This window comes from Podarcis cretensis, assembly GCF_951804945.1.
Source record: "Podarcis cretensis genome assembly, chromosome: 10".
NCBI classification, from domain to species: Eukaryota; Metazoa; Chordata; class Lepidosauria; order Squamata; family Lacertidae; genus Podarcis; species Podarcis cretensis.
This window is the reverse complement of record NC_137179.1, coordinates 19,131,484-19,149,707: the sequence shown is the minus strand read 5'-3', so window position 1 is coordinate 19,149,707 and position 18,224 is coordinate 19,131,484. Positions and strand designations below refer to the sequence as shown.

The 18,224-nt window shown below is 39.2% G+C and overlaps 1 protein-coding gene across 12 annotated transcripts in view; it reads left to right on the top strand.

Annotated features, from left to right (window-relative positions):
• ERC1 (ELKS/RAB6-interacting/CAST family member 1) overlaps positions 1 to 18,224 on the top strand; it is a 178,889-nt gene that overhangs the window by 62,937 nt on the left and 97,728 nt on the right. For 8 of the 12 annotated variants that reach the window (XM_079992268.1, XM_079992274.1, XM_079992264.1 and 5 more), the window contains 5 exons: positions 472 to 609; positions 2,166 to 2,306; positions 4,235 to 4,375; positions 6,977 to 7,012; positions 9,920 to 10,113. In XM_079992268.1, the coding sequence (XP_079848394.1) occupies positions 472 to 609; positions 2,166 to 2,306; positions 4,235 to 4,375; positions 6,977 to 7,012; positions 9,920 to 10,113 (650 nt within the window). The remainder of the gene's footprint in view (positions 1 to 471; positions 610 to 2,165; positions 2,307 to 4,234; positions 4,376 to 6,976; positions 7,013 to 9,919; positions 10,114 to 18,224) is intronic. The other 4 variants (XM_079992265.1, XM_079992269.1, XM_079992272.1 and 1 more) reach the window with 1 other exon arrangement.

The following is an 18,224-nucleotide window of genomic DNA, read 5'->3' as shown; positions in this document are numbered from 1 at the left end:
TGATGGGGAACTGGAGAACTGGGAGCAGCACAGAGATTTAGAAGCATCCATGGAAGAAAGAGGTAGTCTCAGTGAATTAGGTGGGAAGGCACAGCTGACTGGGCTTCCATCTTAACATCAATTATATATCCTCAGCTAATGATTTTCCAACTTAATCTCTAATATGCATTTTATTCTTATTAATATTACTATTAAATCATGATCTTGAATAAACAATTTACAAAACTTCTTGTAGCCCTATTAGCAATGTCAGTTGTTTACAGTTGTCTTTCAAGTACAACATAAATTTATTCCAGTCTTTCAAGAAATTCTGGTCCTGCTGGTTCTGAATTTTCCCAGTCAATTTTCCAATTTGGCATATTGACTGGGCACCTCTAGTAAGGAATAGAATGCTGTGCAATCTTTCTAAAAACATGTTGCCCATCTGTTTCATGTTAATCTGATTCTTTAATTGATCTTGCTTTATTAAAGATTGAGAATCTTCAGGAACAGTTAAGAGACAAGGAGAAACAGATGAGCAGTTTGAAAGAAAGGGTAAAATCCCTGCAGGCTGATACCACCAACACCGATACTGCCTTGACCACACTGGAGGAAGCACTTGCGGAGAAGGTGAATATGAAAGAAAGACGACCTTGCCTAAACCCTGCCCCCCCCTCCCCAAGCCACAACAATGTATTCTCCTTGTGAAGAGTTTGTCCTATCTCAGGCAGGAAGATCCCATTTTCATTGGATGCTATCAGTTTAGCTTAATCAGGTGCTGCAGTTTAAAACACTTCCGATTGCATTTGGTATGTGTATTAATCAAGCACACGCTGACTTAAAATCTTCTGAAAACTGTTCAACTCTGAGCTTGGATATACGGCTTGAGAAATAAATGAATTAGATAAGGAAGCTGGAAATGACTTCTAACCTGTGACGCTATGATAGTTGTGCAGCTCATCTGAGAGATGCTGTTTCTGTGTCATTTTTGAGATTCCTAATAATAATAATAATAATAATAATAATAATAATAAATTTTTTTATTTGTATCCCGCACTCCCCAGCTGAGGCTGGGCTCAGAGCAGCCAACATCATAAAAACAACACAATATGCATAAAAACAGACATCAGTTAATTAAAATACATCTTAAAATTAATTCAGACAAGTTAAAATCTGGGCAGGTGGCAATTATCTGGTTGGAATTGAGAGTGGTTAGTTTCTGGCTGTAGTTTAGAATTAAACTGTAAGCTTGGTCCAGTGCTGCATTTGTTTATTGTAAATAATACAGCATGACAGCTTTATATTTTTAATCACTGTATGGCAACGGTTACCTCATAGTCACTTAGAGTGCTGGGTGGTGAAGTAAATTTTGCTGTGTGTTGAGTAACTCCTGGGCATAGTAAAATTATCCTTGCCACCTAGGAGGACACCACAGATCACAGGATTTCAGCATTGGTAGTCACCCCAAAATGAATTTATAAGTTTGCTTCTGAATTTAATCAGGGATTCTGTGTTTCAAAATGTCTTGCCTCTAATGTCTTTCCATATTTGTAGGTTGCATTTTTGATTCTGGTCTATTTTATTTCTGATTAACAGCCCATATAGATTAGTGCAGCTGATGGGGTCCCTTCAGATGTTGCTGGTCTGTAGCTCTCATTATCCCTGACAATTAGCTACCCTGTCTGGGGCTGATGAGGGCTGGAGTCCAACAATATCTGGAGGATACTGTGTTGGCTACCCTGGCACTAGTGTCATCCTGGTGCAGCAGTTGCACAAACTTCTTTATTTGGTGCTCTGCATAAGTTCTATTGGGAGGGGGACAGTGATGACAAGGGATCTTTATACTGCATGCTTGTGAAAACTACGTCAGAAGCAGCATTTCTGCTCTCTCACTTCTTCAGTTTCTATGAATGTCTTGTCTTTGTGGCATGATTGGTGTGGATCTTGTTCTACCAGGGAAACGATTTTAGCGAAGACCTATCATGTGTTTAATTTGTATAACAACTATGTGTGTGAAAGGTTACAGAAATTTATTTAAGTCTGCAACACTATGTACCCTTGGGAACATGACTCATTTGAACTCAGTGTGGCTTGTGTCGATGAGTAAACATGCATAGACCTTCTCAGAATTAAGCATTTGTCCAGCCAAATGGATTTCTTTTGACAGAGTGCTCTGTTTTTGTCAGGAACGTACAATTGAGCGCCTGAAGGAGCAGCGCGACAGAGATGAGCGAGAAAAACAGGAGGAGATTGACAACTATAAAAAAGATGTTAAAGACCTGAAAGAGAAAGTCAGCGCCTTGCAAGGAGATCTTTCTGAGAAAGAGGTTAACCAATATATATTATAGGCATATAACGTAAATAATCTTCGTGTTAAGAAGGGTAGTTTTCTTGATTCTCTCAGCAATTTTATCCACTAAAAACTTAAATGTACAACACAGACATTCAAATGAATATGCATGGAAAATCAGATGAAGTTTAATATTGCTGATACCTAGAATGTGTTTGTTGATATTGGTGAAAACTGCAATTTATGGCTTATTTTCAACATTTGACATTATCTTATTGTCTGGATTGGTCACTAGACATAGACATCAATGGATACTAAAACATTGAAAAATTTAATGTAACTGGGATTGAGCATAAGTGTGCCCGTCAGCAGAAAAGGGAAATTGGGGGTATTGGGAAACAGAACAGAGGGGGGAAACCTGAAACAGGTGATTGATGAGTGCAAATGCTCAGTGGGGGCACATTTGCAATCATTGCCATGCTGACTGACTGCTGCTGGGGTATGTGTGTGTGTACATGCTGGAATTTTGAAGATAAACACCGCACTATAACATTTTGTTGCAGGACCCTACTTATCATTGACACTTGAATGCTGCTTCTGGTCTTCCCATGCTGATACTTATAAATCCAAAATCAAAAACCAAGCATGAGGGAGATACATTGCCAACTTGGGTTAACTCAGAGATATGTACAAGTGTGTGTGTGTGTGTGTGTGTGTGTGTGTGTATAGATATGCAGATAAATAGATAGATATGCATGCAGATAAATATATAAAAATATAAACATAAATATAAATATACACATCCAAAGGAGACCCATCTAGTGGCATGGAACACTGAGAATTTGGGGTGGTGGTGAATAATTGGGGGAAACTGACAGCTGAATAGGAGGGGGAATAGAATGGAGCAGTTGAAACAGGAGAACAGAGCTACAAACCAATGATTGGGAGTGATGGGAGTTACAGTCCAACAACAACTGGAGGGCCACAGGTTTCCTATCCCTGGACTACAGCAGTCTAGGAAGTGACTGTAGGCTACAATTGCACTTTTATTCAATTGAGAGAGAGAAAAAGTCAGATTTTATGAGTGGGGGAACAGTGAAGCTGAATTTGGGTGGGGGATGAGAGGGGAATGTTGTGATAAGTGAGTGAACAAAACACAGCTATTCCATAGTAAATGGATGGTGTGAAAGTAGTCTTTCTGTTTTATGCCCATAGACATTAATGGCAAAATTTAATAATGAAATGTAATTGGGATTGGCATTGTCCCTTTCCCCATCCCCAAAAATAATAACCCAAATGGAGGGGGGGATGAAAGCAAGCCAGTGATTTCTGCACATGCTCAGTGGGCACAGAATGCTATCTGACTGTAGGGGAGGAGGAATGGAATAGTAATAGCCGGACTCCTGAACAGAAACACTGAAAAGTGGAAAGGGTGGAACGGCTGAAGAGTCTTGTGGTGCCTTAAAGGGTGGAATAAGAGTCCAGTTCAACAGATCATAATGTGCTTTTACACTTTGCATATGGATTAAATAAAAAAATAATGCAGTCAGCTGGAAATGAAATCTTGTTATGTAAAATGGAAATGGATAAAATAAACTCTGGCAATTGTGTTAAAAAAATCAATATATATACTTCATTGGTTTCTAAGGGCCCAAGACTCCTTGTTGTTTTTGATTCAGCATAGCTATCCCTTTTGGGACTGAGCTCAGTGACAGTGTGAAGTTAGTAGCTGATTGTTTTTCTTCAAATAAGACATAATTTCATCTAACACATTTAGAAGTACTCCCTTTCATTGAAAAAAAGAGGTTTTCATATATGATGCTTATAAGCCTCTAAAGAAATGTATTGATCCAGAGCAGAAAACAAAATGTAATTGATATATAGACTGGGAACAAAATATTGGTGCTAGAGCTGAAAAGTATAGTTTTGTTCTTCATGCTGCTGCATGTGTTACCTTTGTTGTAGACTTCATTACTGGATTTGAAGGAGCATGCATCATCTTTAGCATCATCAGGACTGAAGAAAGACTCTAGGTTAAAGACATTAGAAATTGCCTTGGAACAGAAAAAGGAAGAATGCCTGAAACTAGACTCTCAGCTGAAAAAGGTAAACACTAGAAACCTTTATCCTTTCAAATGGAAATTGCTGGTCTTTCTCAGACTTACCCTTCTTTTTTATCATTCCCTGCAAATATCCTCCTGCAAATTTTAGATAATAAATTATTACTTTGGGATCAACAAAGCATTGTCGTTCAAAAAGAGTGTGTAGGATGATTGCATTAGTGATTGAGGTTCATTTCAAGCCACTTTTGCACACAGCAAGAAAGTGACAATAGAGAATACATGTGTGACTCATGTCCTTTTTCCATGCTTTTGGGCATTGTATGACATAGCTCACACATTTTCCCTTGATGAGATGAAGCGAGATGCCAGCTCTCTCACACATCATATCCAGAAGTTTGTATCTTCCTCTCCCTGTTTCCTTGTATCATGCAAAGCAATACAGAAAGTAAATAGACTGATAAATTCTGTCAGCAAAATTCTAATAACTAACTAGGAAAACATTAGTTATTTGAATGGATGCAAAGGCATTTATAACAGAGCTAGTTCATAAAGTGTTGAGATGGGGAGGGGCTAAAATTCTACTGCAAAAGAGCATCTTAACAGGCATCAAAGTAATAAAACAGTTAAACTTCCTAAACTAAGGAGATGAGAGTTGTGGAATAAGGGAATGCATTCACATTGTAATTAAGTTAGGAAAAAAGCAGTTGAAATAACCATTAATTGGAGAAGAAGCATAGTGGAAGAGTAATCTTAATTAATAGAAAATATTTAATATTCATTTTTGCAGCTACTCACTGTGGAGATGCTTTTAAATATTTGTTTTCCGTTCCACAATCTTGGAATAAGTTTCATCTGAGATTTGTCTTCAGTTCTTAGTCCTGTTGTAAATCCTATTTTAGTTTTTTAGTTTTTGAAGCATTTCCCATGCCTGGGCCTATTCCAGTTGCTTTAACAAGAAGAGATGCAAATAACCTGCTGGAGCTCTTCATGTAAATACTCTTGGTCTGAAATGCAAACCTTTCCCCCGCTTTTGGCTACATGAAATAATTAATTACCATCAGAGAGGAACGGAGATCAGCCTGATTCTTTCCACCTGCCAGAGTCTTCCAGCAACAAAGTCGGCCTCACTTCTCACCAACCAGTAGAATGCCATTTTAAATGCCAGGGCACAGTGATTGTAAGAAGGAAAGAGACTGATTTGGCTCTGCCGATGGATCAAAAACTTTGACTGTGCCCAGCCAGTAAATCTCAAATCTTTATGCACTAGCCATTTGGAGAGCGTTTGAGGTAAGATAGATTTCAGCCATTTGCTGGAATTGTCTTGGAGCCATTAGCAATAGTGATTGAGTTTCTCTTGGCCTGCTGTGATTCCCACAAAGTAAGCCACAAAGCATTCAGATGAAATTGTCAAGACAAGAATCTAAACTTCTGGAGATACTCAAACAAAAGCAAATGAAGCTGGCAGCAGTTATGGAAAGAAGAAACTCTCTAAAAAGGAGAAGCACCAGCAGATAAACTATGAAGAGTTTCAACATATCATCTTACAGTAGAATTGTGGGTGGTTGTAGTTGTTTTTTGCATTACATTGTAAGCTTTCACATGGGGGGGGGACAGATTTATAAAGCTTGCATGTTGGAGATAAATTTCTAGCCTGGTCTTCTCACTCACTAACTTTGTGCAGTCAGCATTCAGAGCTACTTATCATGTGTGTTACCTTTCATTGACAGATTAGCTGTTACATTTTATATTTATAGTGCAGAGAATATGTACTCAGTGCTAGATAGAGCACATGCAAGAGTTCCTAGATTCAATCCTTAGTATTCCCAGGTTTGGCTGCAATCCTGGAAAGCTACTTTCAGTCATTGTAGACTGAGATACATGAACCAATAACCTCGCTCAAGATGTTACAACTTTCTGCGTTCAATGTCATTGTAGGAAGATTCATGTTCCATTATCACATTTGAAGTATGTCATGAGAGTGTTGCTTCCAGTGTATAGCTGCACTAGGTTTGCCTGGTCAATGAACCCTGTTGCTCTGTACGTTAAACATTAATATGTGTATATGTTCTAAATACAGCTGTTGCAACATTGAAATATTCATACATTCAGATACTGAGTAGATCCATCAAGTTATCTTTTACAGCATTTTTGAGGTATAGTACACTCGCATATTTAGGTTGCTGAACTTATTCAGCAGAGCTGGCATTTTTAAATTGAGTGGGGGGGGGACAAGCCCATCAGGAGGTGAAACCTTTCATCCTATATTTATTTAAATGTTCAATAAAATCATAGCTCGGTGCTGCCTTAGTCAGCTTAAGGCTTTTTTCTCTAAGGAGCTTTCCAGCTGTTAATTGGTTTAAGTATGTAATGTATTGTACAGCCAATGGTTATCCAGACTTCTGCTCACTACCCGAAAGAGACATATCCAAAGACTGAAGCAGAAAAATCCATTAAAGGGAAAATAAAGACTGGATTTGGTTAAAATCTCTACTTCAGATTAAATCCTAAATCTACAATCAGCTCCTTTTCTCCTACAATGAATGTCTCTACATCTTTCTGTAGATTGTTTGTGTTACATTTTTCTCTCTCTCTTGCACTGTTCCTTTCCCCAATTCTTCCCCTCTTTTCCTGTCTTTCTCCTTAGCATCCTGAAGTCTTATTGAGTCACCCATCCAAGCCAGTAAGTGTTATGACAAACTGGAAGGCCATAGCCAACCCCATTTGATTGTGCCGTTTCTGCATGTGTAGTCTCTTGTGTCTTTGTATTCCGTTCCCAGGAGACAGTGAAAAATTTCAAGGCTGTCATGCCTAGGTCAGACAATGGATGTGGACTTTCCTTGTTGCTCTGTTTTAGTTTTTTTATTTAATCAGCTTATAGTTCTGCTACCTTTCTGCTTCTCTGCTTAGTTGCTTTTCTAATCTGTATTTCTCAGATCCTATTTTTTATATGTCAAGTATAGGAGTGCTGTAACAAATTTGAAGGTGGTAGACTCTACTTCATTGAAGGTTTTTAAACAGAGGATCTGTCAGGGATTCTTCAGCTGTGATTCCTGCATTGCAGGGTATTGGAATAGATGACCTTTGGGATCCTTTCCAACCCTACAATTCTATGTGTCTATGAAATCCAAAATCCTTGGGAGTGTATATTGCAGATCAGGAAACGTAACATGAGGATGCTGGCATGCTTAATGAGCAGAGTTAAAGAAGCTATCAGAGGCAAGAAGAGTTCCTTCAAGAATTGGAAACCTTGCCCTAATGAAGAGAACAAAGGAACACAAACTTTGGCAAAATAAATGTGGGCAGACAGTAAGGCATGCTAAAAAATAATTTGCACAGCACACTGCTAAAAAGACTAAGATCATCAACAACAAGTTCTTTCAATATATTGGTAGCAGGAAACCATCTAGGGAGGAAGTTGGACTCTTGGATGTGTGCTAAAGGAGGGTAAGGAGATTGCTGAGAAGCTGAATTAATTATTTTTACCTGTCCTCACAGGGTAAGATATAGGGCAGATCCCAGTGCCTGAACTAACTTTTGCAGGAAGGGAGTCTGAGGAACTGAGGCAGATAGTGGTGATAAGAGATTAAGTTCTAGACTTAATATACAAAAAGAAAACTGACACACTGCTGGGTCTGGAGGGCATCCACCTGAGAATTCAACTCAAATGTGAAAATGGTAATCCTATAACAAAAATATGTTGTGCCTCAGACCAGCCTTCTCCATACCTGAGGACTGGAAAGTTGCCAATGCGACACTAGTTTTTAAAAAGGAATTCAAGGAGGATCCTGGAAATTACAGACCAATAGGCTTAACTTTTTTGATAGGAAAACATGTGGAAAATATTGTTAAAGATAAAATAACTAAGCATATAGAAGAACAAGCCTTGCTGATGTGTAGGCAGCATGGTTTCTGCAAGGGCAAGTCTGGTTTCATAAACCTACCTTTAAGAGTGTCAGTAAGCATATAGATAGAGGTGATCCAGTTGCCATAATGTACTTGGACTTTCAAAAAGCATTCAACAAGGTAACTCAACCAAGGCTTCTATGTAAATGTAACAGTCATGGAATACAATGAGAGGTCCTGTTGTGGATCAGGAACTGGTTAAGTAACAGAATAAAAGAGAGTAGGAATAAATGGACAGTTCTCTGAATGGAGTGATGTAGAAAGTGGAGCCCAGAAGAATCAGTACTGACACTTTAGGGATGAACAGTGAGGTGGCCAAGCTTGTTGACAATACTGAATTGTTCAGTTGTTAAAACAAAAAGAGATTGTGAAGAGCTCCTGAAGGACCTCTCCAAATTGAGTGGGCAGTAAAATGGCAAATGCAGTTCACTGTAAACAGTGGTAGAGTGGTGTATGCCAGGGTGAAAGAAAATCTTAATTTTATATATACGCTCATGGGGTCTAAACTGACAGTAACTGACCAGGAATGTGACCTTTGGATTGTCGTGGATAACTCTTAAGTAGATGTTGACTCAGTGTGTGACAGCTGTGAGAAAGGCAAAGGGGAAGTAGGGGAAGACGCAAGTGGGCAAGTTGATATTCATTCCCATTGAGAGCAACATTTATGCATTAAAGAAGAAAAGAATAAGAGAAGAGAAACTCTGGTGTAGATAAAATCAATACATGGAACAACTGCTATTTTCCTCCTTGAACTTTAGATTATGGAAAGAAAATCACCCACATTTAGTTTATATTTCCCTTTTAATAGTAATAAGTAATTTGCAACAGATGTGAACAGACTTCAGGCTAGTGAAATCTACTTTGGGTTTTTTTAAATGTACAGCTTCACAGCCCTCCAGAGAAATTCCAAAGCCACTGTCCCCCACCCCAAGAGAAGTCAATAAATGCATGAGCTAGTAGCAAAAGATATGGGTTCGCATCTGTGATCAGTGATGAACGTAACTTGGTGACCTTGGGCCAGTCACTGCCAGGGCCTAGCTTCCCCAAGACAGCGATCATGTCGAAAGATAGACCTGTCCTCTAATGCCTGAAGCTTGCAACACTGGCAAGTGCCACTTCCAACTTTTTCCTGCTGTGAAAAAGTATCAAAACTCTGCTCTCCTCCCACTATCCTGCTCCACTGCATCATTTCTTAGGATCATTGGGAAGTGACAGATTGGGACAGGAGGCCTTCCTGGATTTTTTATTTTATTTTATCAGGTAGGTCATGAGTAACAGCAAAGGGTCTGGGGCTCATTGGAGTGAGTTGCCTGACTGAGGTGCAGATTGCACATAGAGAGAAATGTTGATTAACAACAAGAAGGCAAGAAGTGGGAAAGGATGCCTGTCCCTCCCCGTTAAGCCTGTGCATTTGAGATGATTCTTGGAATGTGCCCTGGTAAAGTTCCTGGCAAGAACATCTCAGTCATTGGCACTAGATAGAGAAGCAATAAGGTAAGAGATTCCAGGGTTAGCATGTTCTTCACAAGCTGACTGGTCAGTGTTGGATACAAGATGGTGGACTAGATGGAGCTTTGGTTTGATATAACAGGACTCTTGTGTCGTGTCTTGGGAACAGAATGTTTTCTGTTACAAATATGAATATGGATACAAAGAATAACTCTTGGGATACTTTTTTGTGCAGGCTCATGAAGCAACATTGGAGGCTAGGGCCAGTCCAGAGATGAGTGACCGATTTCAGCAACTGGAAAGAGATGTGGCTCGCTACCGGGAAGAATCCAGTAAGGCTCAAGCTGAACTGGATCGTCTGCTAGAAATCCTGAAAGAGATGGAGAATGAGAAGAATGATAAAGACAAGAAGATAGCAGAACTAGAAAGGTGAGAAGGGATGGGGAGAGAAGCCCGTTATTAGGTTTTCAACTTGTTGCCATTCAAAATAGGGCATTGGGGGAGTTTCTAAAAGTTAGTTAAGGGTTTTTGCTTCCCCCCCCCGCCTATTTCAAAAGGTATGCTGATGTTTCTGGGATCTCTTTTAAATAGTAGGAGCAAAAGTGCAATTGTAGGAAACGATGGTAGCTCAGTGAAGCTGGCTTTCATTTCATGTACTGTACATGCATACTTGAACCTGACAAATTTATATGATTTACTATAGTACAAGTACCACAGATAATACTAAGCATTTTTAATATGCAACTTGATGTGAGGACTAATTCTGCCTATATGAGAACATGTTCTGCAGCCATATGAAATTAAACAGGAGAATGCCACTTAGTAGCTTTGAAACAGGATTTCCACTTCTTATATTATTATTACATATTTATTTTCACCTCTCCTTTTTCCCTGACAAAGACTCAAGGCATCTTACAGCTAAAAATGTTCTTCTTGGTAATACTTTCTTAGTAATGTGGTTTCCCCAAGCCCATCTTTTTCTGTGGATAGAAATTATCCCCACTAGTTCTGAACAGCTAGCAGTTGGGTCACTGGAGAAGTCATGGGAACAACACCTTAGATGGAAAATGGAACAAAACTATTAGCCATTTATTAGGCTTTTAGAATTTATCCTGAACTGCAGTCGTAAACTCTTAGTCCGTTCTAAAACAGTGACATATAAGTATTACAGTTTGACCAACAGTTGCCTTGAAAGGTACAGTATGGAGGTTCATTTCTTGGCGGTGCACTAACTTTTCCTCTTTTGCCGGAATGGGTTTCCTTAACATTATTTCATATGGATTCAACTGCTTCCCCCGCCCCAGCCCTGTGCCTGGGGGAGAAATAATTTTCCCCCCTTTATTTCCCCTCCAAAAAAACTAGGTGCGCCTTATGGGACAGTGTGTCCTATAGGGCGAAAAATACGGTATACACCTAGTACCTTACCATAGGGAAGTTGGCTGATAAAAAATAGCTTTTCAAGCTGGAACCAGACTAGTGACTGCCTCTATATCAGGGTGCCACTCCATAAATGAGAGAAAAAGAAGAAATGAGTTGATGATGTTATCAATGAGTTCTTCCATAGCTGCTTCCTAGAAATAAAAGAAAATACAGTATATGGCAAAAAGAGTGATGGAAGCACTACATTGAAAGAGTGATGAGAGATCTACATTGGCTCCCAGTACATTTCCGGGCACAACTGAAGGTGACTTCGGAAACTACAACTAATACAGAATGCAGCAGCTAGACTGGTGACTGGGAGCGGCTGCTGAGACCACATAACACCTGTCTTGAAAGACCACTGGCTCCCAGTACGTTTCCAAGCACAATTCAAAGTGTTGGTGCTGACCTTTAAAACCCTAAACGGCCTCGGCCCAATATACCTGAAGGAGCGTCTCCACCCCCATCATTCTGCCTGGACACTGAGGTCCAGCGCCGAGGGCCTTCTGGTGGTTCCCTCCCTGCGAAAAGCGAAGTTATAGGGAACCAGGCAGAGGGCCCTCTCGGTAGTGGCGCCTGCCCTGTGGAACACCCTCTCATCAGATGTCAAAGAAATAAACAACTATCAGACTTTTAGAAGACATCTGAAGGCAGCCCTGTTTAAGGAAGCTTTTAATTTTTGATGAATCATTGTATTTTAATATTCTGTTGGAAGCCACCCAGAGTGGCTGGGGAAGCCCAGCCATATGGGTGGGGTATAAATAATAAAATTTTATTATTTATCATTTATCATTTATTATTATACACCACATTGTGCAATGCACTGATCACATCACCACTCAATATTGAGGGAGCCTGGCCCCCTCCTTAAGAACTTCAGGGCCCCCAAAGTGCCTGCAATCCTGCAAGTGTGTTCACTGTGTTCAATGGGGCTACTCCTTGTTCAATGTGTTTAGGATTGCATCATCAGAGGCTGGTTCTTAGCTCTTTTTGAACAGGTGAAAACACTTCAATAGATGTGAAAATCAAATAGAAGAACGCACCCAATTTGTGAATGGCTTTGTTTTTACGCAGTTCTGTTCACGTATCAAATGTCTGGCTTTCTAGTTCCTTTTACTAATTACTTGCTCTATTTATGTATTGTCATCCCACAGTCATCTAATGTTTCATTGATGTTTCTTTTGTGTTCTCCCTCTCTGTCTTTCCTGGTTCCCTTGGGTTGTTTTGTGCCTGTGGTTTTTTGGCCATGCCTTTTCTCAGAAGGCACGCTTCGCACAGAATATGCTCCCCCTACCAGGTGTCTGTCTCTCCACCCCAGCCTGTAGGGGGTTTTGTATGGGACTTTTTAGGAAAGTGAGTTTCTTACAAGGCTATTGTTTCTTGCTGGCGGAATGCTGCTTTCTGCTAACTGGCTGCAATTTCTGCTGGGGTTTGCTGTAGTCAGTGTGTGTATATCTGCCAATGTGCCACATTAATTGGATTTATGCACCATTTCTAGACCCTGGAATACAACTTAGAGCACTAGTTCTGCTGGTATCATATTATCAGCATTTTTGAATGACTTGTGTTTTGACCTCCTCTTCTTTTGGTGGTTGTATTTCTGTGAATTCCCGCCCTATAGCTCCATTACTTTCAGACCATTTCAGTTTTAAGCTGTGTGGCTCAATTGTGCTTTCAAACCTATATAAAACCTGTTTTGTGTGTTTTTAAATTAGAATGAGAAAACTGAAAGATAACACACAACTCTGAAACATCTTGCTTATTTATTTAAATAGTTATTTAATTTGTCTTTGAAGGCACACTGCCCCCATAATATGGTTTACAGCTCCATTTATATTTATTTTTTCTAGTACAGCACAATCCAACTAAACAGGAACTAAAATAAAAAATATATTTTGTAGGGTTTTATTCTAATTAAAAGAAAAGCACATAGTTGTGATAATACCCTGTGTCTCTTCATGGGGTATGGGGTCACCACTGAGCGAGCCCTGTTAACCCAACAGCTCTTGCTGGCAGGTCAGAGAACAGGGCCTTTGATACTGATCCCTACACAAATGCAGGCACATAAACCTGTATGAGCGTACTTTTCATTCTCTTCAGGGTGCCCATCATTCACCTTTCCTTAATAAGCTGTTTATAGCTAGTTGTGGGCCCGGGTGCAAGTGAAGCCATGAGGGGTGGAGGGTGAACAGGCAGTTAAGATGTAAAATAAGACACAAGGCACCAGTGCTGGGATCAGATAAGGCCACAACTTTATTGATTACAGATTTATGCGGGTTTGGGCATAGGCATTGTGTAATCAACCAGCCTGCCTGCTGGTTTATGGATAAGAAGTAGGGTTTGGCCGCTGTCGTGGGTCACCTATTGACATGCTTCATATCCAGAGACCCTCCGTCCCCTGATCACTAGTAAGGATACTAAGTCATTTCTGCCCCTTTTGGGTATTTGAACAGGAAGCACGCCCCAGGCTCCCTTGGGTGATACCCAAACCCCTGCCCAACTGGTGTAAGAATCCAACCCTCATCCGCCACTTGAGATGGACCCAATACTGACTGCCCATGTAGCTGTGACAAACTGCAACTGCAGCTCCAGTGATGTTCTGTTCAGGGAATCCAGTGAAGACTGCTTGTCTTAAGCACACTGACTTAAATAGCCAGGGAGAGGACTGGAGGGAAGACTTCCCCAAAATAAACAGAATTTTAAAAATGCTAGTTTGAGGATTGTGTCATCTTTAAGCCATATGCTTAGCTCATATTGAAGTAGTGAAATGACCTGAAATTATTGAAATTTGCTCAAAGTTTATTTAGAAATGCATCACTTCCCTCTATGTACCATTTTCCTTCAATTTTGTAACACATTGTATCAAAGGTATGCACTTAAAAGTTTGGAGGCTGCTTCTCAACGTTGTAAGGAATGCGGGTAGCATGTGTGCTTGGAGAAAAGTGTTGCTTGCAATAATGGTTGCATTATTTTGTAATTTGAGTTGCCTCATTCTAACTGATCTTGCTTGCTCAGGCCTGCTTTGTTTGGCGAAGTTGCTTGCTGTTTTGTATTTAAGTCAATTTCACTGATGTAGGTTTTTTAAAGGATGTTGCACATTTAAACAGAGTGTTTCCAAGCTGCTCTGCAATTCTAGGCATGTTCTAAATGTATAAAGCAACCAGCAGGGCTTTTGGCTTGTTGATGAACTGCCAGGTCACAAGCTTCCAGTGCCTGCTATATTTTTGTTGCCCAGTATTAAATTGGTGTCAATACAAAGTCTTGTAGAAAACAAACTAGGTAATGTTTATTTTTTCTCTCTGAGGTCTTTGACATTTAACTGAATAAAGCACATCTCATCAGTCATTTCTGGCCCTGTCCTTGATGTTGGCAAATAAAAAAAGGACATTTCTACAGTGGAAAAATAAATTTGGTCATAAATAATCTGAAGTAGACATTTCATTGTCCTTTCCTGACTTCTATACTTTCCTTACCCCAATCCCTCTGAGATATTAGAGTAAATAGTAAGTAGCTGCAGTGTAATACAGACCCAAAATCAGTAGGTTCTAAGCTGCTAACTTTTTTTGAAACACAGCTGTTTTAAAATCTGTTTTCTTATTGTAAATGTATCTAAAGATGACAACTTGCAGTTGAAAGTTAACTTTCAGAGCAGCAGGTAACTTTTTAGCTGAATTGACTGGTATCATTAGTGGTGGTCTGTCAAGTTTCTAATCACGTTTCTTTTGAAGTGGCAGTCTTCAGTTTTTAGCAATTTGTATAGTTGGTATATTTAATCCATTGAAATGACTTTGAAATGAGGCAGTGCATCGATTTGAAAAATATGCGCATTACACCCAAATCAACCTGATAGTTTTGGATATAACCTTTTTTAAGTAGCCTTAAACTGGCTTACAGTTATATATAGTAGGAAGCTCTTGAGTAAAACTGAGTAAGAGAGCAAATAATAATTTAACTTTTACTCAAGACATATTTTTGCTAGTAAGTCAAAATTATGGTGGTCACTTCTGGATCCGAATATTTGTACTGCATTCCTAGAGTACGTTTAAGATAGAGCCAGTTCATAGGTTACCACGACTGTTTCTTGAACATTTATATGTTATTTAGTGATCTGTTTCTCACATGCATGATTGTCTTGGACAGGAGGAACAGTATATTGTTCCTGATGAGGAAGAGCATGATCTGGGTTGAATGGTTGTCCTAAATAGCCATAATTTTAGCTTGTAAAAACAACACAAAACTTTCTTTGCAACTTGCTAAATCAAGAAGATGAAGAATAATGCTTCTTTGATTTTGTCTGTCAATCTCATATTTATCAGTGAAATTGACCATAGATAACTCTGAAAACAGGGTGTTAGAATTAAAGCAAAAAAGGCAATAATGAACTCCTGAGGCCCATGGCTGTGCAGTAACCTCCAACAGGTAGTCTTTAGCATGCCTCCCAGTCCATAGTGTTGGAGGGAACTGACTAGAGGTAGCATGTTCATTATTGTTTTTTAGATTGCACCTCATTATATAGACTTAAAATATAGCTGACTTGACAGCAAGCTTGAAAATGTTCTTAGGTGTTTAAAGAGTTCATACAAAATGATAAGTAGTTCCTGGATTTTCTTAAAGTTTTATGAGCAACACATGAAGGCTTGTGGTGTATTGATTTGCTTAATTTTGGCCTTCTTGTTGAGATAAATTAAGATATTTTCTTGGAATAAATTTTAAATCTGAGAGGGAGGCAGCCTGAAGAAAGTTGTCTGATTTCCCAGAACTGTCATCTTGCTAACATCTATGTTCCAGAAAATATTCTCTCAAGCAGTAGACAGTTGCTTTCCAGTTTGATCCCTGCAAACTTTGGAGTTGTCTTTACACTATTGCTCCAAGAAAGGAAACAAAGTAATCAAAAAGAAGGCATTTTCTGAAGCACTCCTTATGTGTTGAATGGTGTAATCTAATTAGGTGGTTTGAACCGCCCTGAGACCTTCGGGTATAGGGCAGCATAGAAATTAAATAAATAAAAAATTGTAAATAATTCTTTTTGTTGCTGGGAAGTTTACCAGAATGGAGGATTTTGGTTGAAAAAGCCTTGCCTTTCTTTCTTGTCTTGCTTTCTGATGCTGTGCTGCTCCTTTGTCACTTTTCTTGATGTCTTAACTTTGGAGTGTATCCTCATTAACCTTTTCTCTAACTTTCTCTTTCACATTTCCTACCCTGGATTTGCTGCTTGGTTCAGCCTCACTTCAAGGTCAGTATATATTAATTTAAGATTTATTAGAGAGGTCCATCTACAGCTGAGGTAGTGAAACACTGAAACCCAATTTTCTTCTCTAGAAGACGGGCTAAGAAATATCTTACTCTATATAGGAGAGCTGGACTACAGAGTAGTTTATAGCACAAAACTTGGATGTGCTGGCAGTAGTTACTGTTGTTTGTTCAGACATTAGCAAATTCTTATCAAAACGATGAGCAGGGGAGAGTGGGACAGTCAGCACATTGGCTGGCTTTCTCCATTACTGTGCTGAGTATCTGCATTGTAGCCTCTGTGTCACCTCATCCAAGTTCAGATTCTCCATCTTCTGCCTGGTGAGGGAGAGGCCAATGAGGCGTGAGTACATTGTATCAACAGTGGCTATGGGCCATCTTGAATCTGTACTGTCTGCGTGTTGCCACATCTTTCAAGAATTCACTTGTTCTACACCTTATTGATTTATCTGTGTGCACGAGCAGACATTTTGACCTGACATTAAAACTTTAGTCAATTTTATCATTTTGAACCAGTACCTGAAAATAAGAGAGTCCTGAGTGGTACTTCTCTTTGTAATTGGAAAATCAGTTGAATGGCCTACTATTGGAAGGCCCAAGAGTTTTGGTTATGCGTCTTAATCATTGTGTGTGTGTGTGTGTGTGTGTGTGTGTGTGTGTGTTATGTCTTCAATGCGAAGTTTTAAATCTGCCCTATACTTACAGGTTGTGGCTGTTTGCAAAATAATCCCATTGTATGAGAGTAATAAATTAGCGGACAGTACACATATTTTTTAAATAAGGATTGTATGGGACATTGTTTTCAATGCTTATGCAAATATAGAGGGCTGCTTTGAGGGGGAAGTATACCATTTAGAGGCTAGTTTTGAACTTGTGCATACTTGTTTTATGTATGTTTGAACACTTGCAAAATTTTGAGTATGCGGGATGTATTTCTAATTTAGGATATTATGGTGTGCTGTGCTGTTGTCAGAAAGAGCACTCTGGTTGTTATGCCAAAGTTACACATGTTTCTTTTTTGGAAGTTGCAAGAATAATCAAAAGGAAGTTATTAAAGTTCCAAAAATATTTGTATAACCAAACTTACAACAAAAGCCTGTGTTGAGCTATTGATCAGCATCCCCACTGGTAATAACTCCACTTACCCATATATAGAGGAGGATAAACTTGGGAAGCAAGAATAACAGTAACACTACCTGATTTCATCGCCTCTAGTGGGAGAAAAATTAAAAACACATTGTTACAGTAATTCATATCCTGAGTGTGCCATAGAACCCCAGAAAATTTAGCATGTGGCTTTATTAATGCCATATGGGGAAAGATGGTGAAACATGGAAGACAGGGCTGGCAAATCCCAGTGTTCTTCTAGCCAGGTATGTTTCCAGTCAGGTCTGAAATAGTTTGGAGCAAAAGTCCATAAAGGATAATTAAAAAAAAAAATCCAAGCAAAACAGTGCTTTAATTTCTAGTTGGGTAAGAAGCCAGCAGGAAAGAGATCTTATCGCATTTCACCAGCTAGACATGAGCAATACTGAACATATGTTCGCCCTAAAGGCATGTGCCAGAAGTTTGCAATGAAATGGCATAATTGTCAAGGAGTTTTATAAAAAAGGAAATGGTGTAAAGGCTCTAATTTAAAAAGTCATCTCTATTCTCCAGAGAAAAAATGTTCAGCTGGTTTTTTTAAGTACAAATAGTTGCAGTTTCTAAGTCTGAAATGCATATAGCAGAATTAGAGTAACTTCTTATATCTTAAGGACAGCTACTGTACTGGCCTACTGATAATCAGCATTTGAAAGCCAAAGTCCTTTTAAATATTTTGATTTTTAGTTCATATTGCAGAAATGGTCTCAGTGCAACACTAATAAACT